Source organism: Watersipora subatra, chromosome 5 (genome assembly GCF_963576615.1).
Source record: "Watersipora subatra chromosome 5, tzWatSuba1.1, whole genome shotgun sequence".
Lineage (NCBI taxonomy): Eukaryota > Metazoa > Bryozoa > Gymnolaemata > Cheilostomatida > Watersiporidae > Watersipora > Watersipora subatra.
In genome coordinates, this window is record NC_088712.1 from 47521044 (window position 1) to 47543781 (window position 22738).

Here is a 22738-nt window from a genome sequence, read left to right on the forward strand (position 1 = left end):
CTACTTGCACTCCGTTATAGCACTCCAGTACTCACACTATGTAATGAAATTCTAATGTAAATACATGTACACCATGAATACACCAATAATTACACTCACTTTCTAGTACAGTCATACTTCGACTTACGAGCTTAATGCGTTCCGAGACTGAGCTCGTATGTCAATTTACTCGCATGTTGGTGCAATTTATTTATATATGGAACAACTAAATATATATTGATTGGTTTCCATACTCTAAAAAAGTGCAAATAAAACACTCAAAACAAGATATTGTAACAGAAAGAACATGTTGGTTATTGTCCTAACTTACCACAAGCTTGTAAAAAGCAACAAATAAAAATAATGCAAGGAAATGTGATTAATTAAAATGTAAAATTAAATACATACAATAGCAGCTAACGCTAGCATTTGCCAGAGGGAGATATCCTAGAGAGTTATAGAGAGTTATCCTTCATTACAACAGTTGACTTTGATAAATTTGGATTTTATCTAAGTCTTAAAAGACAAACTTAGAAGCAAACCTAAAAGCAAACTTTCATTTTCAACTTAACGTAATTAAAATTTCTTTGGCATTTATAGTTTGAAGTTTCTCGCTATTTAGCTAATTTTTCCTTTGTTTCGCTTTCACGACTAGCGGGCCGTTTTAAGATAAACCTATCTAAGGACGTTTGCCTTTGTCGTCCTTTCAACATGTTGCGATTAGGACGAACACAGGTGTCGTCACAAATGGTTAATGCACGACCCCTAGCCAACTTTGTCCGAATGTTTATAGTTTTGAGAGATAGCACCGGCCTTTTCACATACCATCGGTAGCATCGTTCAGTTACGCTGTCCCCGGCAATTGTTTATTTTTTATCCAATGCCTGACCAGTCTCTCCATCAGCGGTCGTGAAGATCACTGCATCGTTTAGAAACTATGGTTAGTCCTTTTGCGAACTAAATAAATGCTCTGAATATAATCCTTCTGTTTGATAATTGTGGATGTATTTCTGTTATATTGCTGAGCTAGCTCAATCACGCATACACATTGTGCATATTTTTCAATAATTTTCCGTTTGATATCTATTATTATCATTTGCTTTTTCTTTGCATTTCATCTTTCATTTTACTGGCAAACTTTCGGTCTACGCACAGTACTTTTAATTCACATAATTCTGCACTGAAAATCGCGCACAAAAAACACGGTACAAAAGTATAACCTAAGCAGTTGAAAAATACAGAGTGATGCTGTTCTCATAAAACACCTCCGGCATACTTGGCAACTGACTCACGTGCTCGTATCTCAAGCATGGCTCGTATGTTAGTGCTAAAACTTGCTTAAAAGCTGGCTCGTATCTCAAGTTTCTTGTACATTAGAGCACTCGTAAGTTGAAGTATTACTGTACTTCCATTCTGTGACAGCACTTGAGTAGGTATATGCCGTGACAACACTTACATTAGATGACAAATGCTATTACTTACATTCTGTAGACCGGTATTCATTGTTTACGGAGTTAGCGTTATTAAGATGAGCCAAAGTCTTGCCATACTTGACAGGCATGCAATCTTCATCATCAATCTAAAATAAGTTGTCACAGACATGCCAACTTGAAAGAAAATATTATTATCACATATATGTCAACTTGCAAAAAGATCTTGTTATCACAGACATGCCAACTTGCAAGAAAATATTGTTATTACAGACCTGCCCACTTGCAAGAAAATATTGTTATCACAGACATGCCCACTGGCAAAAAATATTATTATTACCTGCATTTCAATTTGCAAAAAAATATTGTTATCACAGACATGCCAACTTGCAAAAAATATTATTATCACATATATGTCAACTTGCAAAAAGATCTTGTTATCACAGACATGCCAACTTGCAAGAAAATATTGTTATTACAGACCTGCCCACTTGCAAGAAAATATTGTTATCACAGACATGCCCACTGGCAAAAAATATTATTATTAACTGCATTTCAATTTGCAAAACAATATTGTTATCACAGACATGCCAACTTGCAAAAAATATTATTGTTACATGCATGTCAACTTGCAAGAAAGTATTGTGCACACTTTTTGTAAGATTTTCTGGCCTCACAGTTGAAGCCGAAACTTGAAAATGCCTTTTGCTCAATTTCAACCTAGTTGAGAAGAATTATGATCAAGATAAACCCTCCATGCTTGTAACTGTAATATGGATAAGCACAAGTATTGAACAAATTGCTAAAATCAGTGGTGACAAAAGATTTTGTGACAAAGAAATCTTATATTCAAAGATTTTTGCTTTAATGCAATTGGATAAAATAGAACAATAGCTGGAGCAAGATTATTGCAGCTCTGTAGGTCTGTAAATGTTACTGTAAATGCCCAAGGTCTGTAAATGTTACTGTAAATGCCCAAGGTCTGTAAATGCTACTGTAAATGCCCAAGAGTAAGAGATCCAACTGTGGAGTAACGAAAGAGAGCAAATACAGTTCAGTATGGACTATAGACAACAGCATTTAAGGCAGTGTAAGTAGGAGCATTGATACTACTACAAAAGGTTTCCTGTACTTGTTCTTCTATCTCCAAAAGATGCAGATTATGTTAGCTACAGTTTGGTGTAAGGTTGCGTGATGATCATAGCTTGATCCTCGATTTAAAACAGAGACGTGATGCCATGGGTCAGTTACTGTAGGAGTACTTAAACCATTAATATAAGATTGGTATAAGGTTGTGTCTGATGAACAAGGCTTGGTATATGGGTTAGCCGCAGCTCCTAGCTACCCACTACTTACCTAATATCCTATGTATGCTGATTATTACATAATATTATGTATTTATAATCTACATGTATATATACATAATATTGTAATAATATTGTAATAATATATATTGTAATATTATGTATACATAATCATAATATTGTGTATATAGTATCTATAAAAGAGAGCATGTACTCTGTTCATACCACAACAAAGAGTATCGAAAATAAATTTTTAAAGTGGTGTCTGTTGCATTAGTTTGAAAACACAACAAGGTTCCTTGAAAGCTTCATTTCTCATTCCTGGGTTTGTTTTTGGTTTCAATACTAAGATGCAGCAATAACCGTATATAATGTCTCTTACCGTGATGTAATATGTGACACATGTGCTGCTCGGGTCACCTTGGGGATGGTTTCTTAGAACCATATCCACATTAATCCTTAACCATGTGTCTGATTCCATTTTTGTGTAGCCCATGTTCTAAAGAAACCATAGTAGAGTTAAACGTAAAGTCTAGCATTTTTAGTGTTCAAAACAAAATCAACATTGTATTTGTAGAAATACAGAAATATAGTTTATTATTTTAATTTTTTGAACGCCATAAAATGTACAAAACTCTTTCTTCTAAGGCTGCTCACTCACAATTTGAGTCAAGTGAAAAAAAAATCTTATACTAGGTCCTTTATCAAAAGTTCATGATTTTAGCAAGTTCAAATTTGTTGATAACGCCACTCCACGTTCACAGTCACTTAAAGCTGAGGTCACACTCCACGTTCACAGTCACTTAAAGCTGAGGTCACACTCCACGTTCACAGTCACTTAAAGCTGAGGTCACACTCCACGTTCACAGTCACTTAAAGCTGAGGTCACACTCCACGTTCACAGTCACTTAAAGCTGAGGTCACACTCCACGTTCACAGTCACTTAAAGCTGAGGTCACACTCCACGTTCACAGTCACTTAAAGCTGAGGTCGCACTCCACGTTCACAGTCACTTAAAGCTGAGGTCACACTCCACGTTCACAGTCACTTAAAGCTGAGGTCACTCATACTCACAAGATTGATGCACAAAGGTTTGATCACTATCAAAACGAAACCATATGCTGTGAGACTAACCCTTCAAGGTCATTAACATTCCAGGTATGTCTATCCAAGATCAGTCATTCACAATCACTATGTTTCCATGATGCGCAGTGCTTCGGAGTTGGGCCCTCTCCGAATCATGGAAACGGCGCCTTCGCACTGAAATCACTGCGCACTGATCAGTGCGAAGCCAGTGCAAATTCGCAGCAAGGAAACAGCTATTGCGCAGTGGCTGCGCATGGCTCTCTTGTTGTGGAGACAGATTCATCGAGCGCCATAACCGCGTATGAAGGTTTTCTCGCGTATATTGTTCTTTTCTATTCTTCTGCTCTTCTTTCAATTAAATATGGTTTGCACTTATGAGGATGATGAAGGGATTACTTTTTTGTACTTTATTATTGATACCAACACTTTTCAAAAGATAGATGGCAAGTCCCAAAGTAATATTAAAATATTCGATATGCTGGCTGCAAAGGTGGCTGAGCGAGCTGCGGATGGTGAAGGAAAGTCGTGGAGTCCAAAAACAGGGACTCAGTGGCGTATCAAATGGAAATCATTGAAGTCGAAATATCTACGCTACAAGGCTGAAGCATCAAAGTCAGGTAAGTAAAAGTTGGTCAAACAAAGCACCAGATACTCTTTCCTATCACGTAAAATTAATTCTATTTTGCAGATAGTCGGTGATTGACTTACCTATTATGTATTACACGATGTATTATCATTATTTTTGTTAAAAATAATTGTTTTCTAGTAGCAATAAAACATGTAATGTACAATAGTAACATTTTATCAATATGTTATTTTATCTTTGTGATATACCATACACAACTGCTCATACTCACGCTGATACATTTGTCATTTCCGTTATTCAGGAGCACCAGCACCCTCGTGGCGCTTTTACCTAAAGCTTCAGGAGGTTATGGGTCATAGACCCATAGCTAATGAGATCGACACGGAGGAGCAGGCAGAAAATACCCAAGGTTTGTGAAGCATGCTATTTACATACTATGTGATTGATCTTAAAAATAATTGAACAGAACTTGATTTCATGTAAAACCAGACCTGCTAGCTGCTGTTGAATTGTGTAAGGAAGGTGTTGCATTTGAGTGGGGTGGTCCTAACCTAGAGTATCTGGGTCGACAATACAAGACATATAAAATTTTTTTATAAATTTATTTAAAAATATCTAATTTTAACAGATGTTGACTCTGATCAGGAGAGGCCCAGATCTGCTGTGTCAGCATGTTCATCTTCTTCGACCAACAGGAGAAAGAGGTCGAGAGATGATGAGGACATGCATGATTTGAAGAGGATCTTAACAGAGCAAAGACAAGACGACCTAAAGGCTGTTGCTGCCATTATCGAAAAAAGTTCAATGACAATGTTGAATGGAATTTCTACTATTATGCAACAGATCATGCAACAACCCTCCACACCTTATGCCATGCCAAAACACCTCCAGGGCTCTGTCCCTTTTCCACAACCTCCTAATGATACTTTCGCCAGCCCACCCCACACCATCAGTAATACATTTCCTCACACCACCCATTCGTCAAATAATGCATTCGCTTCAACCATACCACCCCACCGCCACAATATTTTCCCCCGTGCACTCCACACTGCAACCAATCCTGAAAGGCTACCTACCTCATTGGCCAGTAATGAATTGTCAGGGTACAATGTGCCCACGTTAGACTAGTACTTTGAACTACCTAAAGACTTCACATAAATATTGGAGACAGTTCATGTATGTTCAGTTGAAATTATTATTTACATTATTATTTTCTACTCTGTAAAGATTTTACATAAATATTGAATACGGTAACACAATTAGTTCAACTCACTCACAAAATTAATGTAACAAATTCAAATGTGGTTTTACATGTGAAAGGGACGGAGTAATGGCTGGGTGTGAGCAAGGAACTCTTTGATAGTATCACGGATCTCAACTGGATCTCTAGTTTGCTCATGATTGAACACAGGTGGCGGCTGTTCACGTTCAGCTGGTTCATCTGCTAGTCTGTTGAGAAGGTGGCGGGGAATCACAACTTTTCTAGTTTCCAGCATGTTATGCAATATACAGCATGTAGTAATAAGCTTGGGCACCAACTTATACTTGACATCAATACACTTCCGCAGCATTCTCCAGCGTGCTTTGAGTCTTCCAAACGCAATCTCGACACACATGCGTGCTTTGCTGTGGTAAACATTAAATGACTCCTTTTCGGGTGACAAGTTGGCCCCTGTGAAACCTTTAATGATTTGTCTAGATATAGGGTATGCAGGGTCGCCAAGGATGTGGAGTGGAAAACTCTCTCCATGAACAATTTTATCCCGTTTTGGCATATTTTGCATCACTAATGTACTCAGCCTTGATCTTCTAAAAACGGCGGCATCGTGAGCACTGCCTGGGGTGTTGGCATAAACGTCTCTAAACAGATACTGAACATCAACCACCGCTTGCATGACAACACTTGGGTAAATTTTCCTACATAGAAAATCAGCCATGCCATCAGCAGGTGGTATGATCTCAAAGTGTGTTCCATCGACAGCCCCTATGGCTTGTGGGTATTTGTAATTAGCTTCGATGATATCAGCAATCTCCCCTGCTTCTACATCTGAGTACCAGGTGATGAACTGATGTTTTTTTTTTGACATTGCATGGCAGAAAGCATACAAGCATCGATGGACTGTAGTCTTACTGACCCCGAACACTGTTGCAACTTTGCTATATTCGCAGCATGAAGCCAGTTTGAAGATTGCTATGCACACCCTGTGAATAAGAGAATATTGCCACAATTAACCAAACAGTTTTACAAGACATATTGAAAAATGTACCACTATTCCTATATGGCATGTTTTCCGTATGCCACAATTCCTACATGACATAATAAATGAATGGCATTACCTCTTCTTCAGTGGAACAGGTTCCCGTACACATCTTTCTTGAGGAGACATATCGTCACGTACTAGCTCACAAATCTCATCCACAATGGTTTCTGGCATTCTGAAATGCTGCAGCCACACACCTGGCCTTGACTTAGGCAAAACATTATCATACCAAGAGGGTGTCACCTGTGGGAGAGAGGAGACGATGAGTAGAAGTGACAGAATAGTATGATGTGTTAACCCTAATATTTTAGGATATTTATGTTTTAGCACTGTATTTCCAATTATTTTTTTTATAAATTTTATTGTTATATGTATTGTGAATATTGTTTGAAAAAATAAATGTCATACAGAAATTAAAATAAAAGCAACTAACATACTACTAATGAATGACAACTAAACAGACTTACACACTGAACAGATTCCCATTCAACAGGTAACTTTCTCTTTCTATTTTGTCTTCTTGTCCTTCTAGAAGTGGCTTCTAACAGTATGGCGTCCTGTCGCGTATTACTTTGTAAAAATTGTGTTAAAATTAGTAATACATTGTGAAGGTGTATTGTAAATAAAAGTGTAATTACGAGAAAAGCATAAAAAAGACGTTTCTGGCGTTCGGTCTGCATGATTGCTGTGCGCAAGCGCGGCGCGTGGCGTTCCTATTTATACACTTTCTCTTCTCCGACAGTTTTGCTGGAAATCATAATCATCACTGGGCAGCATGGAAACGCCCGATCCCCTCGACTTCGGAGAGCGCAACTCCGAAGCACTGCGCATCATGTAAACATAGTGATAATCATTCCTTTGCAAGGTCATTTATACTTAAAGTCATCTTTGATTGATTCTTCATTTCAAGGTCATTCATTCTCAAGGTCATTTATGCTCCAAATCATTAACATTGATTAGTCATTCTCAAGGTCATTCATCATTTACATTCAGAAGGGCTGCAGATTACTTGTACTCAACGTCAGTCGTAGCTAGGATCCTTCGTGCTCAAGGTCACTCAAGGTCAATCAAACTAGGTAGCTGCCTTCGCATAAATAATAAGTACATAAATCGTGTCATGAGCTAGCTTTAAACGTCAGCTGTAGCATGGCTTCAATATCTGATATATTTGTGTGTTTCACAAAAATCTTTTTGTAAAACAAAGTTTTTTGCGCCCCTAAAACGTTTTTTCCAGTGTTAGCCTGAAAGGTGTCTCGAGTTCTACATTTGTCACGTCGAGTATTAACCAAATAATAACTTAAATATGGCATGCTCCTTGCTATTTACTTCTTTATAACAAATCATCCAGATGATTCTGCTTCCATTCATGAATTCTGGTTAGGTTAGGCAACCTGGTTTCAAAACTACAATCAAGCCTTTTAGTTAAGTTGAAACTGGAATTTCCATAACTTACGTGTACCTATTAATTCACATGAATATCACTTATATTAACTGAATATTATCAGCTTCAGGAAATAGGGGGATTTTTATTAGTCTGTCAAACACTCTAGAAAGATGTGGATAATACAGCTCATAAGATAAGATAAAGTTTTCCTACTGACTGGCAAATTGTGCGTAAAAAATGCATGGGAACACATAAAACTTAAATAAGACTCAAACTTGAAAGAATGTTTTTAATTTGATTTGTAATGTTTTGTTTTGTGACTGTCTAGAGTAAGCATATTTATGAGATCTCAGTTCTCTTATAGTTCTAGGCCAGAAGGACTGGTAGAATGGACAAGTAATAACAAAAGGCGCATATGTGCTAGCTTGGTGCTAAAAAGACTTTAGAGGAAAATAGAAGAATGTTTAAAACCAGAAACCTATCATTTGCTACATAGCTGCCATAAAATATGCAGTTTCTGCTTTATAAACACATGATTTGTGGCAGCATGTTAATAAGTGCAAATAAGCTAACTGTCTATGGCATAAATTGGCTCAAGTTCAAGCGTATCTGCCCAACCACAAATTAGAACCAGCCTCTTGTTACTCGTGTGACTCACCCACAACGTAATAGAAGGTTGATTGCTCCACTCTCCCGTGGTCGCATGCTCTCTCAGATTGAACAATGGCAAACTTGGACAGGAGTGAACCGCTGGCTCTACAAGCAACCGATAAGACTCTAAGAATTCCGAGTACTAATATTATTTCTCTTGAATGAATTATCTTACAGCTATTGCCCTAAATCTGCTCGCTTTTATTTATGGAGGCAGGTAGAGAAGTAGATTGGTACCATCATCAGTTTGAAATGAAGAAATTAGGCTATGCACACAAATGTTAAAATTTGGGTTAAAAAACTCTTAATGTGTTTTAGTTTTATTAACTATGTTCATCTTTAAAATACTAAGGAGGCACTTCTTTGTCGGAACTTTTATTCGAAACAACCTTAACAACCATCTGTCATGACTGTAACGAAGTTATTAGACCAAATTTTATGTTAAGCTGTATTGTTGACTCCAAGTCATCCAACTGACAAAAGTACATTGTGCAACCGCATATATGAACACGAGATAAGTTATATATATTGTGCGTGTCAGCTCTGTTATCCTATAGCAAGTCCAATTAACACACACTTGTGTCCTACTGCAACAACATGAAATATGTTAAACATCCCATTTGACCAAAAGACATTATTAAACGAAAAATAAATAAACAATAAACCCAAAAAAATGGCAAATGAAAAACAAACAAAAATGAAAATGTGTTGACAGATATTATCTGTCATACTTGTTTTTGTTTTTTTCATGAATTATAAGGAATGATAATAATGTAGTAATAATACATACAATATATATTGTATATCTATATTTCTCAAAGTTGGTCATCATATGTGTATTCGTAGGTTTGATTGTCCGGCTATAAATCTTAATATCTTGGAATAAAGATTCCGTACCAAAGAAGATTTGATCTTGGACCCTGCCATTCGCCAAGCTGACACCCTGCTCACTAGACTACAGATATTGAATTGCTAGCTTGCCAACATAAGTCATTATATGAGAGCAAATACCTAATGGATTTGCGTACTCCGAGGGTCATGACATAACGTCACGTGAAGCTGTTCGCTCACATGATTAAACGTGCTGGCTAATAGCATGCAGGCCAATAGCGAGCAACTCTCACTACTTCTCATTGTTTATAATACGAAACACTTTTCTCATGATATGTAGTTTGAAAGTAAGAATGGCAAATGTTGTTATATGTTAAATACAAATCAATTTTATGCCCAAAGACTTTTTTATTACCCGGGCTACGCCGGGGTTGTACAGCTAGTATACATGTATATATTTTACAGATTTATCTTGTAAAATTATTATTATTCATGATTATTCTATGGCTGGCAGCAACAACAGCAAACAAAAGACAAACTTTGAGATTTATATATTTATATTTATATAAATCTCAAGGTTTGCGTTGTATTTTCTGTTGTCGATATGTCCAGCTATAGTGATTGATATCTTGCGATGAACAATTCCATCATACTGAAATTGAACTTGCAATGATAGCAATTGCAAGTATGTAAACACGCGCACCTAACCGCAAAGCTATAAACCATTCTTATTTCATTTACCTCAACCCCGTTATCCTTCACGCGATTAATGCTAAATACAGACGTTTTATTTGGAATTAATATTACCATTTGAGTTTGTTCTTCTTTTGAATTTTTTTAAAGACATTTCAAAATTCTTTTTATTTTTATTTGCAGTTTTCAATTGTAATGTTTCAATTTCAAAATGTTCCATTACACTGCAACTCTAATGGCACAATTTCAATGTTCAATTTTCGGGTACTGCAAAGTGTAATTGCTAAAAATGGTAAAACTAAAGAATGGTCACATGGAAATTATCGAGTAGAAATTGCGGTCACATTCTCTTTCAGTTCGGTCATTCTCTTTCAGTCCTGGTGCGCTTCACTGATGTTTTTAATTTTGATATCTCATTTTTACATTTGTACTATTGTCGATTATCGAGAGGTACCAGTAGAGTCGTGTTTAAAATTTTGGTGAGCAAAAGTATGCAGCAAGAGTAACCATGTTTATGGACAGACTTTTATGTACTCTTTGTTATTATTAATTCAACATATTTGTGATTTTTCTTTATCTTTTTTTAAGTTTATCAATAACAATTCACTTTTTCTTGTAATCATTGTAACAAATCATACTTTATCAAACCATTACTTGCTAATTATTTTACATTTAAATACTTTTACAGTTGTTTTAGTTTTTTTTAAATTTAGTTGAGCTGCACAAAACAGTTTTCTCATGATTTGAAATTCAAAAGTTATGGTGGTAAATTTTGTATACGTTAAATAGAAATAAATTTTTTGGGCAGAGACTTTTATTACTCGGGCATTCACCTAGTAGAAATGTACAGTATATAATAATCTTAGTGTTTGTAATCTGTACAATTATAGCGACAAAGTTATAGCAATAAAAAATCCTTGGATTTGAACTCCTGACATTCAAATCGCAAGTCTAACGAACGCACCTAACCACAAGGCTAAGTCGTTCTTACCATTCCCATCGCTCTTACCATATACCGTATACCCTTTTTACAATCGGAACGCTAAATACACACTTTTTACTATTAATTAATATTATCTTTTGAGTTTGTAATTTTTTGAAATAATTTTACCATTAACTGTTTTTTTAATTTGAAATTTTCAAATGTGCCATTTCAATCTCAAATGTGCCGTTACATTCATATTTCTGGTTTCGATAAATCTGTAAAAGCTAAATGCTTTTCACGTGAACAGTTGTATTATCTGGAGTAGGAATTGCCTCTACATTCTCTCTCCATTCGGACAGACAAAGAATCAGTCAAAAAAAGTCTGAAATCTCATTTTATGTTTGTATCAGTATCGAGAGGTAGTAGTATCACTTACCAAAACTTTGAATGCACGAGCTTCTGCTGCAAAAGCAACCTCATTTTATACACACACTTTCATGTACCCCTTGTTTGTTTTTCTCTTAATTTATTTGAACTACACAAAAGCATGTTTCTCATGATTTGAAGTTTAAAAGTTAGAATGGTAAATGTTGTATACGTTAAATAAAAATAAATGTTCTGCGCGAAGACTTTTTATTACCCAAGCAACGCCGGGCATTCATTAGTAAATCTATATAGATATAGTGTTACGGCAGAGCACTATGACCCGGGCTGTAGCAATCGACTTGCTGGCCACCACGGTTTCAGGGCCGAGCCTTCTGGTCCCAAGAGAAGACTCAGTCGCCGTTGAAGACGCGCAGACAACCAAGGAGACAATACTAAAAGACCGAACGTGAAACAAAGAGAAAAGGGGGCAGAGCCTAAAAAGGAGAAAAGATATTAAAGGAGCGCGAAACGACCGTTTGAGCAGAGTTTTACGGGCTCAATCTCTGCATGTTTGCATATGGTTTGTTGTCTATTTTACGTGTATGCTGATGTAAACTGATTTATTTAAATATATATTAATGGAGTTTAACACTCTGTGTTATTGCTTGATTGTCTTGTAGAGAGTAAAGGAAACTAGCAGTTTCTTTTACAATATTTAATGTAGATATATATATATATATATATATATATATATATATATATATATATATATATATATATATATATATAGATAAATAAAGATATACAGATATTTAGATACACTAGCCGAATGACCTGTGTTGCGCGAATATTAAAAAACAGCTTATAAACAGTGGCAGCTAATGTAGTTGTCTGCCACTTGCCATTAGCCTGGCACATTGCCAATAACTGATTTGAGTAAGCTCCTAACCGTATTGCTAATTTTACTAATAAGAGTCGTGGTGACGTTGCGCAATGCAGAGTGCTATGCGTATTTTAACCGACATAACGACTCATATTGCCGAATGAATTGATTGCATCTCGCGTAACTTAATTGGTTAGGGTATTGACAGGTGAACGGAAGGCTCTGAGATCAAATCCAGCACAAAGCGGATTTTTCAATCCTGTATTTTAATAGCTAAAGCTGGACATACCGAACGATAGACTTTGAGATTTGTATATGTAGATGGATATATAAATGAATATATATTACTTTATTGGCAATTATTTCATTTTAATAATTTTATTGGCAAAACAGTGGTTAACCATTGCCATAATAAAAGTAGTGACTGTCTGTCCGAAACTTGGATTGCAGATTGAGAAAAAGGTTTGCATCGCACTAGATTCAAACTCACAAAATTTAGCTTGCTGGACTGACACTCTAACACCTAACCCAAACGACCGTCTTCCAACTATATCGAACAATTGTACATACAACTAGTATGCTTGATGATCTCGCACAGCTCACTAAACTGCCATACATACTGCCTACATACCAATCTTTACTTACAAACTCATGCTAAAAGCATTAGGAAAAATATTACGCCACACAGGGATCAAATTGGATATTCAGATTACCAGGCAAGCGCACTACTAACTGCACCATTCCACCACCTTTTTACATTTTGGAATATTTGTACACCTAGTTATTACACTGATGATCTCAGTAGGGCCTGCCAGAGTACTAGTTCAAAAAAAAACTTAGAAATCATGTTAAAGACACCAGCATAAAGGAAAGCATGGTTGTTGTCTTCTCAATCTAGATAACATTGGAATTGCTATTAGGAGTTGTCAGCTCCTTTACACTAGTTTTGCATTATAAATACCTGTAAGCTAGTTTGCATTATGCTATAAATACTAAAAGGTGAGGAATCAAGCAAATTACACCGTGACTTTTACAACATCATAAAAAGTATTAATTTCACGCCTTTCGTCATAAAGCGTTGTAACAGCTTATTCTTCGCGTTTTTCAGAGCATGCTTACTAAAATGTCACAATTGGACGATTTTACAGGATTTTCATTTATGACATCATCTTATACTGTTCTACAGCTTGCTTTAAAATATGAAAAAACATACATCATATCAAATCAAGTATAGATTTATTGATGTTGCATCTTATTTGATGTGGGCTATACCTTGTATGTTTGTATGATGTATATAGCATGGGACATATCATATGCAGTATAGCATATACAATGTTGTGTGGTGGTAGAATAACAGAGCAAATTTTGAATTAAACTGATTACACTATATTAAAACTACATTGGTTGCTAGTACTTACTAACTAGTTTCATACTAGTCTATATTGCACCCTTTACTAGATACTTGAGTGTCTATTGTGTATTCAGCTAACTATAAGAATAGATATTCTATATCCCTGTGATTATAAAAGTATATATTGTATCTCCTGCTAATTATACTAGTGTATATTGTAGGTACAGTAGTATTATGTAGTTACATATCCTGTGTTGTAGTAAGCCAATAGAGCAAAACTTGAATTAAACTGATTTTATTAAAACTGAATTTATAAAGCTGTACATATACTTGTTTACCTGAACTCCAAGTGGGTTGGCCAACTTCCTGTACATAAAATCTGGTGGCATGAGTAGCAAAACCGACTCTGAACTCGGTGGTAGTGCCGTGTTGCGTGCGTAAGGATATAGTGTAGCTAGCTGCTGCGAGTCCGTAGCAAATTCCAATGACTACAAGCAGAAGTAATTATTTCACGTACATTCTTTTAAAATAGGGTTGAAAAATTGTTCTAGTTTTAAATTAAAAAGTTTGTTGTGAACAAAACTGTCATTGGCATTGACCTATCATTTGATATATTAAAGGTTATTATAATTTATGTCAATGTACTCAAACTTTTTATGTAGGCAAAGTGATAAAGGAAATTAAAATTTTCAACTTTTTTCTTAATTTATATAATAATATAATAATTTTACCATAACAATTATTTTAATATTATAATGTATTATTATTACATTATATGATTATTATAATATATTACAACATATTAATAATATCAATTCAATAATTTTAATTGTGCGCTGGAATTTTTTATCCTTTGTGAAATATCCCCTCTGCCCGTGTAAATTTGTCTTAAACTTATTCTTTCTCTACATTTTTTCATGTATGCATATCTACATGTATATATTTACTAGGTGAATGCTCTGCATTGCACAAGCAATAAAAAACAGCTTATGAACAGAACACCTTTACGTTTACCCTATGATTATCTCACCTGCTACATTACCTTTACACTACATTACAGTACTTGCAACGATTTACCGTATAAGCTGTTTTATTATTCGTGAAACGTCGGGCATTCACCTAGTGAGGCCATTTGCTAATCGTTATGTATGATGCAAAGTCGGTATGTATATTTTAACTGCTGGAATGAACATCTCCACCATTATTAATCCCTATGCTGAGTTGAAAACCATAGTCTGACCCGAGGATAAGCGTGACTCTTTCAGAACTGAAGGTTCCAAGATCTAATCCTCTGCCACGCGGATTTTTCATTGCTAGATTTTCATCTTTATAGCTAGACAGACAAATACTAACATTATATATATATGTATATATATATATATATATATATGTATATATGTATATATATATATATATATATATATATATATATATGTATATATATACTAGACAGATAGCGCAGTTGGTAAGGTATTGGGACAGTGATCATTAGGTCCTAGGTTCAAACCCCAACAACTGCACCCTTCTGGTGGTCCTTAGACAAGACCCTTGCTTGTATAACGTCTACAACCTCTATGATGAGTGCAATAACCAAGGCCATGCCGGCTCGGACGTCGCCTGGTCAAACAAGGTCCGCGCTGCCTGTAAAAATGGGCTACTGGTTCAAAACGGATGAAATGGACTCGGACTGATAACACGGACCTCATGCAGTGCTACTTTATGAGTGAACCTCAAAAGTGGGGCTATATGGAAAAGATGCGTCAACTGTGGATAAAAATGCGCCCTGAATTGCCACTAACCGCTAAGCAACTTGTAGTTCAGAGAAGTAACATAATCAAGCGGCACCTCATATCAGAACTTGAGGTAGATGAAATTAGGGAACAGATCACCCAAGTAACCCCGACCAACGAAGAGTGCATATCAACACACACCGTCACACATACACGATCTTGTGTTGACTCACAAGTTGAAGAAGACATGCACTTTGATCTTGACCCAAGGGTGAAAGAGCTTGCGAAAAATATCATCAACAAGACGCCAGCTGCTAATGATTATGGCAGCAGGGTACCACTACGGAGAGTTAGCAAGACCATACCCAAGAAGCTGTTGAAAAACATTAACTTGGCACTGAAGTCGATCTCAACTAAATCGATTAGTGAGACTAATGCCTTAATCTACAGTACGGCAACAGTCATCTTGGAGGAGATGGGTATTAAGCCACTGTCAACAAGGCTTCAAGCCATTTCATCTTGGCAGCTGAGGCTACAAAATAAGATCAAGGACTTGCGCAAGAAAGTTAGTAGGCTCAGTGAAAGATCTAACCACAGTTTGGAGCGTCCAAAAAGGGAAGCCACAATAGAAGCTCTAGAATCTATCAAACAGCAGCTAGTAGCACTTTCGGCACGATTGAAGCGGTACACCAAAGAGCGGGATAACAAGAGAATGAACAAAATGTTCATCAATAATCCATCTAAAGTTTATTCCCAGTTCAAAGGTGAACTGCGGAGGCCAATGTCAGATCCTCCCCGATCCAGCACCTCAAAGTTCTGGAAGGACATCTGGGAGAAAGAGACTACTCATAACACCACTGCAAATTGGTTGAAGAGGCTTAAAGAGAGCCACCAACACACTGTGGCTCAGCAAGGACTCACCATCAGCGAAGGGGACATCAAGTGCAGAGTGCAGCGTATGAAGAACTGGGCAGCACCTAGCCATGACATGATTCAAGCCTTTTGGTTAAAGAAATTGACATCACTTCACAATAGAATGGCTAAGCAGATGGAATGCCTAATGGAAGAAGGCGACCATCCGGAATGGCTGACCAAAGGACGAACTGTACTTCTAATAAAAGATCCAAAGCAGGGGCCGATTCCCAAAAACTATCGACCAATAACGTGTTTGCTCACCACTTGGAAACTGCTCTCAGGAATAGTTGCAGACAAACTGGAAGAGCACATGAGTCACTATATGACCAGTGCTCAGAAAGGAATTGGGCGCAACACCCGAGGAGCCAAACATCAGTTACTGGTGGATCGGACGGTCTGTCAAGACAGCAGGAGAAGGCATACCAATCTTGCCATGGCTTGGATTGACTACAAAAAGGCCTATGACTCAATTCCCCATAGTTGGATACTTGAGTGCCTCAGTATGTACAATGTTCACCCTGCTCTTGTGGCATTCATCAAGATGTCAATGACCAAATGGAAGACGGAACTGGAGGCTAATGGCAAAAAGCTGGCGAGTGTAAAAATTAAGCGAGGCATCTGTCAAGGTGACTTCTTATCACCGCTGCTCTTCTGCATATGCCTAAACCCTCTAAGCAATATGCTGGAGAAGACTCACTATGGGTACCAGTTTAATAGTGGCACCAAGATAAACCACCTCTTCTACATGGATGACATCAAGCTGTACGCTAACAAAGAAAGGGACATTGATTCGCTAATACACCTCACTCAGGTATACAGCAAGGACATCGGAATGACCTTTGGTATTGAGAAATGTGGAAGGCTAATTCTTAAGAAAAACCATTCTATGCTCACAGATGGCCTAAGAATGCCAAATGGTACCATCAAAGATATAGAAGAAGGGTACAAGTACTTGGGGATTATGCAAAGCAACATCAACCACGAAGCCGAGGTACGTCACAAAGCCATTACCGAATACAAGAAACGCCTTCGGCAGGTCCTACGGAGCCAGCTCAATGCCAAGAACCAAGTCATGGCAATAAATACCTACGCACTGCCGGTAATAAGATATCCAGCAGGCATAATAAAGTGGACTGAGGAAGCCATCAAGGAAACAGATATAGCAACTCGTAAACTGCTTACTATGCATGGAGCACTCCATCCAAAATCTGATACTACTAGATTGTATCTCGATAGGAAAGATGGCGGTAGGGGACTCAAAAGTGTACAGCAGACAGTGAAGGAGGAAGAGCAAAGCATCAAAGCCTATGCAGCCTCCATGGCCACTTCAGATAAGTTGCTAGCTGAATTTCAATCGGCTGCTCTTCCAATGGACCTTCGCCCTGATGATGAGGAAATTGACTGGCACACGAAACCTCTTCATGGTGCTTACCACCGACAAATATCTAAGGTTGGCGATTTTCACCAGACATATGTGGCTGAACAAAGGAAACCTAACAGCCAATACAGAGTCGCTAATCATGGCAGCCCAGGAGCAAGTGCTCCCAACAAGGCAACTCCAAACAAAAATCTATCACACTAGAGACGATCCTAGATGCAGACTGTGCAAAGATGCACCTGAGACCATCCAACACATCATCAGTGGATGCAAGCAGCTAGCAGGAAATGCATACACTGAGCGGCATAATCATGTCGCAGGTGTTGTGTATAGAAGTCTATGTGACGAGTATGGCCTTAATAAACCACAACACTGGTGGGAAACTCCTGGTAAGGTCAATGAAAATGATCGCACTAAGATCCTCTGGGACTTCTACATCCGGACTGACAAGCATGTCATAGCAAACCAACCAGATATAGTGGTGGTGGACAAGGAGAACAAGAGAGCTACTATAATAGATATCGCAATACCCAATGACTACAATATAGCCAGCAAAGAAAAAGAAAAGGTAGAGAAATATCTCCCTCTTGGAGAAGAGATTGAAAAATGCTGGGATGTAGGAACAACTGTAATCCCAGTAGTCATTGGGGCACTGGGCGCAATAACACCGGCACATAAAATGTGGCTTGCCCAAATACCAACAGCAATCAACTCAGGTGAGTTGCAGAAAAGTGCGCTATTGGGAACAGCTAAGATCTTGAGGCGAGTGCTCAAACTCCCAGGTCTCTGGTAGGAGACCCGAGTTAAAGCAGAAACTACCACCCATACGGGTTAACCGGGGTGAGAAAACAATTTTATATATATATATATACATGTATATATATATACATGTATATATATATATATACATGTGTATATATACACATGTATATATATTTATATATATACCCATGTATATATATACACATGTATATATATGTATATAAACTAGCCAAAAGCTCAGCGTTGCACAGGTAATAAAACAATTCCTTAATTAATTTGAGTAAAGTATCTGGTAAGTCAAGAAAGATAAGTTATACCTTTTAAAACAATTAAAATGACTTGATAATCGTTACTAGCGTTGGATAATGATCCCAGAGCTTTATTACCCCAAACAGGATTATTTCAACTGGGTTAATCAATGAGCCAACAGCTTGGGTAGTGTAGTGGTATAGATCGCTGGTTTGCTGACTGAGAGGCTCCGAGATCAAATCATCTGTGATACTGGTTTTTCATTCCTAGATTGTAATTGCTATGATTGGACAGACGGCAGACAAACTTTGAGATTTAGATTAATAGATTAATAAATTAATAGATTAATAGACTAATTAATCCCTCTTTTTTATTGTGTATGTTTGTTAGTGTAAATGCTATGTGGTTTTCCATTTTTTGACTGATTCCATTAAAACTTTACACCCTTATTTCTCCATGCCTTCCACCAGATCACCAAAAATATTTGGCTTCATAACTTCATTTGGTTCTTGAAAACCAGCCTCTTAAAACCCACTTGTTGGCAATCTGATTGGGAATGACAGAAATACCGGGCATTGTCAGGCTTACTGCTGGTAGCTATTAATCCCACGACCAAACAAGAGCCAAGCGATTGCTTGGGAGATTTATGATAAATGCACATGTGCACACAAATCCCGAAAATTATTCATCAACAATGAGACGAACCCTTGTATCAAAATTTCATCAACAAATTTAACCATCGTTTTGTAGAGTCGTTAAAGTATAATAACGATACAAAACACATACAAACCTATTTAAATATGTCACCAAGTGGAAGTCTTTGTAAACCGTCGGCATTATTTTAAAACTTACCCATCTGATCGGATTATACACAAATAGACAGATTTATTGGACGAAAATCGTTATTAAAACTTGCTAAGCCTCACTTTTATAAAAGTTAAGACCGAAAATTGAACCGCCGAGCGACAGGGAATAGAACGATTAATTCGTGCACATTTCACGAAAAAAAAACATGCACATTTCACCAGTCTATAGTATTGTCAAATTGCCGAAGGTTTCTGTAATTAACATAGGAGTACTGAAATCGTTTCATTTTTGCCAATTTCAAAGTACAGTCAAACATGGATAACTTGAACTTCACGGGACCGAGTGAAAGTGTTCGAATTATCAGAGCGTTCAAGTTATCAGAGCACTGTCACAAGTCCATGTATTTACTTATTTATTAGTAGATACATGTACATATACAAACTATAATATAAATCAAAAACACAAATGGCTTGTTTCAAATTAAATGCTTCTAATGTAAAATTTAAAACGTTTTTATCAAAAAGTATAGAGATTTTTCTATCACTTGAGATTGGTTCGTTGTTTGAGGTGATGTTATTGCCAGGACGTTTTTTAGATTGACATTGGCAAAACTTGATCGTTGTTGAAATGCTCAAAAGAAAAGACATCTTTTTCTTTTGAGCGTTTTACCCACGATCAATTTTGCCGATTTTTCTTGAAGTTTATGCGAAGGTCACCTCACTTTTCCATGCTTCCAAAAGGCGATCGCTAAGCGGATGTTTGGTAAAAATCAAAATTCACCAAACCTTTAGAAAGCTCGTTGACAAAAATATTTTGCCGACGGTGTAATAACGACGCCTATGATTTACGAAAAGTTGAGGTTTACCTCTATGACTTGGAATAAAGTGATTTTTTAAAGCGATAACAACCGTCTCGGTTGTTAACAACTGATAACAACTGTTCGAGTTAACAGAGTTGAGGTCGAGTTATCTATAGCAATTTATCATTACGTGGGAACGGACCAAAGAAACCGTTGGAGTTAACCATGTGTTTGAGCTATCCGTGGGCGAGTTATCCATGTTTGACTGTATCTGACATTTTAGACACATTTGTGTACTTTAGTATTCTAACTGATGTCCAATGCAGTGTAAGTAAAAGAAATGACGATGATATTTTTTCTAACGATTCTTATGAGATTACGATAATTAATTATAAGTTTGGATATTCTTCTTGATACTTCTTGATATTGTTAGCTATGACGTTTTGAAATGTAAACAAAATTGTGCATTGGTTTTCTATTATTACTATATTAATAATATTGGTTATTCTAATAATATCAGTGCATTTTACTTCTAATAATTGCCAATATTGCATTTCTCCTATTGCAGGGGGAGAGATATAAACATATAATCTTTTCCTTTCATTATTGCTGTTTGTTGTATATAATAACACCCACACCCAGTACATTACAGCTACCATTGCAGTTATCCTATTGCACTGCAGTGCCATTTGACTGCTAATATTGCATTTCTCAACCATCAGTACCCTTTCTTTTTTTCCAATATCACTTTGGTCGTGGGCTGTATGACAGTAGAATTTCTAGTGATATGATATATAGTTATAATTCATTAATGATAGGATATATAACGTCATATGATATGGTGTACATGTATGCACATGTATGCACATTGCCCTAGCCCAGTGGTTCCCAACTACCTTGGAGCCATGGACTCCGTGAGCTCCTTATCTAAAAGTTACAGACCCCTTTATAAACATCATAATATATTGTGTTTATAGCAATGCATTGTAAATTGAAATGTTTGATTTGCCATGGATATTAGTATATTGCTGAAATTGAAGAGGGAGGGAGAGAATTACGTGTTTGCTGGTTACAGGTTTTGTTGTTTTGTACTACTAACCGGAAATCAGGTACTATCCAGCGATTGATGCACATAGGTGATAAAAGTCTGGACCCAAAAACCTACCAAGACAACGTGACCACCCCGCCGGAAATGCAATAGTCCCAGCTAACACAATCCCAACATAGCTCAATCTTTAAACCCCCCCCCCCATATGATAGCCATCGCCTATCCTTTTAGGGTTTTATATCATTGATTCAACCACTATAAGACAGAAATAGCTGTAAACAACTAGCTAGAAAAACCAATGCTAGCACCAGCCTGTGGACCCCCTCAAAACCTCCTGTGGACCCCTAGGGGTCCATGGACCACCAGTTGGGAACCACTGCCCTAGCCTGTCTTGACAAACTGTTGTTTTTGCGGAGTTGTTCCTCCATCGAGCGGGCGAGCAACACAACAGCTTGTCACAAGACATACTGCACCCGATGCATCAGCTGCACTTACAGGGAGTTGTTCTCTTCCGTCTATGCGGCTTGGTTGCGATGTGATGTCGGTCGTTCCATTAGTAATCATAACGGATTTTGCGCAAAAATTTATGTAGAAAAAAATAAGATTACAACGTTTAACCAGCGACCAGTCTCTGCGGTAAACTTTAGTAAAACTTGAGAACTTGGGCAACAACAGCGACTAAACATGTCGTTAATTGTGCGCTCAGTCAGTTTTATTTCTGTTTTTGTATCAGTCAGTTTTATTTGTTCTTATAGATTTTATTTTCAATTTATTTTATTCTTAAATTTTACTAACGTTTGCAACAAAGACTGGTCTTTGGTTAAACGTTGTAATTTTATTTTTTTCTACATAAATTGTTCACTACTATCTTGCATTCAGGATTCTTCTACAGTTTCCGTTTTATTGGATAATATGCCTGCAAATAGAGGCTTTTTGTTATTTTGTTATCAGCAACATAAAAGATTACTAACTAACTTCTACATAAATTTTTGCGCGAAATCTGTTATGATTACTAATGGAGCAACCGCCATAACATCGCAGCCAAGCCGCATAGACGGAAGAGAACAACTCCCTTTCAGTGCAGCTGATGCATCAGGTGCAGTATGTCTTGTGACAAGCTGTTGTGTTGCTTGCCCGCTCGACGGGGGAACAACTCTACAAAAACAAAAGTTTGTCAAGACAGGCTAACATTGCCCATGTTTGACTAGAGGTCTCCTTGCATCATGTGTGATGCCTATATCTATTTGTCTATATATACATATGTATAGTGTTATATATATAACTATACATGTAACTATATATATATATATATATATATCT

General features: G+C 37.0%; 1 protein-coding gene across 1 annotated transcript; it reads right to left on the minus strand.

Annotated features, from left to right (window-relative positions):
• Positions 1 to 5692: 5692 nt before the first annotated feature.
• On the minus strand, positions 5693 to 21982 carry LOC137397417 (uncharacterized). Its single transcript, XM_068083706.1, has 7 exons — positions 21887 to 21982; positions 14069 to 14218; positions 13011 to 13033; positions 11821 to 11990; positions 8689 to 8786; positions 6723 to 6889; positions 5693 to 6587 (listed from the first exon to the last, which is right to left on the minus strand). Exons 1-7 carry the CDS (start codon positions 21980 to 21982, stop codon positions 5693 to 5695), a joined length of 1599 nt encoding a protein of 532 aa, XP_067939807.1.
• Positions 21983 to 22738: the final 756 nt, after the last annotated feature.